At 31.5% G+C, this 5,847-nt stretch overlaps 1 protein-coding gene across 1 annotated transcript; it reads right to left on the bottom strand.

Moving 5' to 3' along the window:
* Window positions 1-972: 972 nt before the first annotated feature.
* LOC122593654 (probable protein phosphatase 2C 6) lies at window positions 973-4,594 on the bottom strand. The gene is made up of 4 exons (XM_043766089.1): window positions 4,567-4,594; window positions 2,423-2,558; window positions 1,683-1,789; window positions 973-1,232 (listed from the first exon to the last, which is right to left on the bottom strand). The coding sequence occupies exons 1-4, from the start codon at window positions 4,592-4,594 to the stop codon at window positions 973-975; spliced, it is 531 nt and encodes a 176-aa protein (XP_043622024.1).
* Window positions 4,595-5,847: the final 1,253 nt, after the last annotated feature.

The following is a 5,847-nucleotide window of genomic DNA, read 5'->3' as shown; positions in this document are numbered from 1 at the left end:
TATTGCTTTTATCTATACTATATTATAAAACAGATTCCTTCCAGATTTTCAACATTGAATTGAAATTTTCAATATTGATTTTAAATACATCCCCAAAATACCCATCTCATCTATTCTATATTTATCTAAAATAACCATAATACCCTTTCTCTCTCCTCAAATCTCAACCAATCATCTTTTTTCTCTCTCCTCCATAAATCATTTATTCATTCAAAATCTTTTATCTCAAAAACCATACGTCGATAAATTATAAAAATCATATGGGTGTTCTTAAAATTTCATGCTCTTTCATTAGAGATGTCATTCGATATACTTTCGACGAATTTTTAAATTCGAGGGCGGAGCCCGTACGGCTAAGGCATTTGACTATCATACTCTATGACATATCAACTCCTATAACCTATCATAATCTATGACCTAGGTATCACTCCACCATCTCACCGTCGCAACGCGCGGGTACTTGCTCTCTTAAGCCTAAACATAGGCCTAAAAGAAGCTATAAGCCCTCGCATAAAAACAATGATAGTATCACCAAACATTCACAAAGGATAGTAAACTTACATATAACATTTATTTCATTTATGATCATAAAAATTTCTATGTTGCGAATGAGTTCTCAGGTATATATTTGATACAATAAGTACAAAAATTTCAGTAGAGCAAACAAATATATCATATACACACATCTCTATTTGTATGACTGTATATCTATAACACGAGTAGTTGTCAAACATGTAAGATGTTACACTTTATTCCCATAAAATTTACAATACCTCACAAAGCCTTTTAAACTTGGAGGATGAACAATAACAGAACAAATAAAATAAAACCTAACCTTGCTAAAAAAACATCCTAAACATTTATATTGACAAACAAACATAATGCCCATATGCAAAAACAAATGGGTTTTTTTTGTTTTTCTAAATACACTAAACAATAACATTGTACATTTATGAATTTATGTTACTATCATCATGTTTTTGTTTTAAACTTCCTTTGTGCTTTCAAGTCTATAACAATCACTGTAATGTTATCTTTACTTTCTTTTCGCAAAGCAGGGTTTGATAGGCTTTCTGTAGCTGCTTGTGCTGCAATATCAATTCCTTCGTCCTCATTGCTCATCACATCCCATAAACCGTCACTTACAAAAATTAAACATTCGTCTTCTTTGGTTCGTGGAATGAATGTCACTTCTGGATCAGGGATGATCCAAGGTTTCAGATACCTATCACCTGCATCCCACATAAATTCTCATTTTATAACAATGAGATTCTTTTCCTGAAAGTTTTCATGATAGTAGTATTCCTTGCTATAGGAGTGAGTGAGCCGATATGAGTTAACCTTTATCTCAAACAGGTCGAACAAAAAATATCTAAATAGGTAATAGGTCAAATGGGTAAAAGTCGCCCAAAATGTAATAATAGTGTATATAATCTCCAATTCTGTTTCTATTTATGACCCGTAGTAAGGATGAGCCTGTTTGGACGCACTAAACTACCTGTCCAACGCACACATATTGGAAACTCCACATAAATGCCTATTGTCCATGGATCGTTTGAGGATTGTTATTGTTGAAGTGTGTTTTATACATCTGGTTAAAAGTAAAAACACGGCTATAACGTATAAACTAATACCCAAAAGTTAGTTTTATCCAATAAGACAAATGAATGATGAACACGTACCAATGGATCTTGACATTGCTAGAACTCCAAAGACACGATGGCCATTCCATTGTATGACCTTGCCTCCAGCCGCTTCAATTCTTGCATATTCATCTTCCCTATTTGGCCATTCCAGTATATAAAAATAAGCATATCAATATAAATATACAAGAATGCTAAATATAGCATCAAGAAATGTAAAAGAATTGCAAGTGAGTTCTCTTCATGACTATCACAATGGCTATTCCATTTATACATGTACATATATGAAACTTCAATTAAATGAAACCTAAAGGGTTCTTCTAAGACATGTAATGTTTTATAAAACAATATAGCTAAACGCCATACATAGTACAAAGGTATACTTCAAAGGGTGTTTTGATGGGAGTTCTAAAAGCGGATAAAATATTCAACAGTTAAAAGCAGCTATTAAGATAGTTGTAATAAAATGGATGATAAACGATGGTGTTTGGATATTCTTTTTGATGTTTAAAGATGTAATAGCAACATAATCAGATGTTGAGCACTTAGCAATTAAGATAGTTGTAATAAAATGATATATGAGATTAAAAAAGAACATTTTCAGTATTATCGCTGCTGTCATAAAATTAATTATCCAAAAATGACTACTTTACGAGATGATAAAAAACATTATGCAATGTGTCCTAAATTAATAACATTTGTGCCTTCACACATAATCAGTCCTAATATGTAGATCCAAAGTACAAGACTTGATACATAAGGGAGATTTTTATCTTACTTTATGATCCATAGAGAGTGCCATAGCTTCTTTCCCACGACATAAAACCGCCCTTGAATCACCACAATTTGAAACTATTATATGGGAAGAACAAATTACAGCAAAAACAGTTGTGGAGCCCACCGTTTCCGGAGCAACTGGTTAAACGTTTGTTTGTTTCCCTCCAATTTCATTAGGCTATCTCCAATGCTAAGAACGCCCTTAGGCGTTTTTGAGCTGCCACATCATATCCTTACAAATCCTTACACATCCTTATAAATCCTTAAAATCCTATAATTTTATCTCCAACCATACAAACATCCTTACATATCCTTTAACTCCACTAAAAACAAAAAAAATATAAGTAAGGGCACCTAAGGGCATGCATAAATTTTTTTTTTTGTTTTGAACAAGCTTCAACCGCAAAGGATATCCAAGGGCACCCAAGGGAGCCCAAAAACATCCTCATTGGAAATAGTCTTATCAACCTTAAGAAAACAATTAAAAAATGTCTTCTTTCACATTTCTCTGCAACTATTATCATTGTTACAAAATAGTTATGAAAGTCCACACTAAAAAGAGTGAACTTTTAATTCTACACACTTTTATTTCTATATAGTTTTACATACAAAAAAGCGTGACAAAATTTTTAATTTGTTCACACTCCATTAAAAGTGTGGACAAATATAATATTATTTGTAGTGAAATGTTCTTCACTTTTTATTTATTATTTTAACTCTGCTTGAAATATTAATAATAATTATTTAAAATACTTATCATAATTTTAATGAACTCAATTTAATGTCTATCTTTAACTCTTAAATAAGTATATCACTTTCCTTTACACGAACTATTTTTAGATTAATAACTACACCGCTACCGTCGTCGCCACCACCATCATCGCTATTGCTGACACCCACTACACCGCCATCGGTATATGAATATATATATATATATATATATAGGGTAAACTTATTTTGAGAACCCTTTTTTTTGCGAGAACCTTTGATAACTTTTCAAATCAAGCCCAACTGATGATTGTTCTTTACATGAAAATTGTTTTTTGATTGTTTTCTGAATAACTTATGTGTAATTTTGAAGTTTATAATTGTGTGGAGCATGGATTATCATCCGTTATACAATTATGTGGAGATTTGGATTCTTGATCACATGTGCACGAATATTGCTATGATCACATGTATGCAAGTCGATCAAAGGCCTTTCAAAAGTAGTATCGTACGAGGTATATACACATGGTGTTTGTTTCTGTGGACATTGAGGGTCATGGATGAACAACATTACGTGCAATTTAGTACAATGAGGTACATTACGTGCATTTTAGTACAATGAGGTACATTATGTGCAATTTAGTACAATGAGGTACATTACGTGCATTTTAGTACAATGAGGTACGTTACGTGCAATTGAGCACAATGAGATACGTTACGTGCAATTGAGCATAATGAGGTACATTACGTGCAATTGAGCACAATGAGGTACATTACGTGCAATTGAGCACAATAAGGTACATTACGTGCAATTGAGTACAATGAGGTACATTACGTGCAATTGAGTACAGTGAGGTACATTACGTGCAATTGAGTACTATGAGGTACATAACGTACAATTGAGTAAAAAATTTCAGCCCATGTTAAAATTCCTCTTTTACCCTATGTTCTCACCGTTCTTATTTTAAAGCTTTTCTTACTGGAAAGTTACCCTATATCGCCATATTAGTATATTCGTATATAAATTAACCGCAAGTCCGCAACTAAAACAGAATGATTCTTTTACCTCCTCTGCTTTCCTCTTTTTCCTTTCAAGCTCTATCTCTGAAAGCTGAGCATCTGGGTTCGTGCTCAACATTATGCGGCCGGAATACTGTAAACTTTGACCTAGACTGCTTTATTACTGTTAAAAAAAATTGTGTAAAATTTAACTAAAAACGTGAATGCGTATATAATAAAGTTATATAAACCCTAAACCTGTATCTATGATATGAACTTATGAAGCATGCACGTACCTTGGCCTTATTCCACCACAACTCCTTCACGAATTAAACCCTTCTATTAACTTAAGACGACTGTTGGTAGTTTTACAAATTTATGGCTAATTTATTATTATTACTCGTATTATATATAAATTGCCTTACAATGACTTACATACCACCATGATCATCTCCGACCACTACCATGATCATCTACGACCACCACCATGATTTTCATGTGTAAGTTAACTTATACATGATTTTCCGGTGGGTCCGTCGTCGGAAAGTCTTAGTGTTTTTACAAAAAAGTCTTGTATATCGTAGTAGATGGTGGTGGTAGTGTGTAAGTTACAAAAAACACGAGTTCCTAATGGTCCCTAAAATAAGAAGTCCCTAATATAACCCACCCCTAGGGTAATTTTCCAGTCAGAACAGTTTTAAAATAAAAACGGTGAGAACAGATGTGTAAAAGAGGAATTTTAACATGGGCTGAAATTTTTTTTTTAACTTTAATTTTTCAATTAATTTGAAAGTGTAACCACCTATTCTTGTAGTTCCTTTTACTAATGAAAAAAAAAACTTCCATTTCAATTTATTTGATTGCAATTCAATTAAACACATCAATTTTTTAAATAACAAAATTTATATCATTAGTTGTTTCATCTTTTTTAATTTTCTAGAATAAATTTAAAGATACACAAAATTATAAATTATAAATAATGGATGCATAAGATTATAAACTACAAATAATGGATGCATAAAATTTTACATACATAAACAATGGTGGATGCATAAAGTTTTACATACACAAACAATGGTGGATGCACCAAATAAAGGATGCACAAATTATAAATTTATGGATTCACACAATTATAATTATAAATAATGGATGCAAAAGGTTTTACATACACATAAATAATGGTGGATGCCACCAAATTATATATATACATAAAAATCCTAAGGCTAACAATTTTACATATATAATATTTTTCGTAATAAATCTTGTATGCACCAAATTTTATACTCGTATTATCTCATACAAAATATGGATGCACGAAATTTTGAATACACATAAAATACAACAGATATACAATTCAAACTAACATGTATCTATCCATAAAACAAAAAAATTTAGAATTTAAAAATATAATATTATTAAAAGACTATGATCAATCCGTAAAACAACTTGATAGTTAATTAAGTGCAAAATTACAATATGATAACAACATGGAACATGATTACATGGATGTTGGATACACATATGACAGTCTTTTTTTTTTTTTTTGAAGTGTAAGACGTTTTTTTTCTTCTTGTATTCCAATAATGCCCTTTTTATCATTTTTTTAAATCCCTACATTATATAAATCTCGCTTCAAAATTTGTTAGTTATTGCCTATATGGCATGCTTAAAAATGCAAGAAAGCCCAAAAATCATTACAATATTGCTCCTTGGAAGGTCT

The sequence above is a fragment of the Erigeron canadensis genome, chromosome 1 (assembly GCF_010389155.1).
Source record: "Erigeron canadensis isolate Cc75 chromosome 1, C_canadensis_v1, whole genome shotgun sequence".
NCBI lineage: Eukaryota > Viridiplantae > Streptophyta > Magnoliopsida > Asterales > Asteraceae > Erigeron > Erigeron canadensis.
The sequence above is the reverse complement of the archived record's forward strand: the minus strand, read 5'-3'. Positions and strand labels throughout refer to the sequence as shown.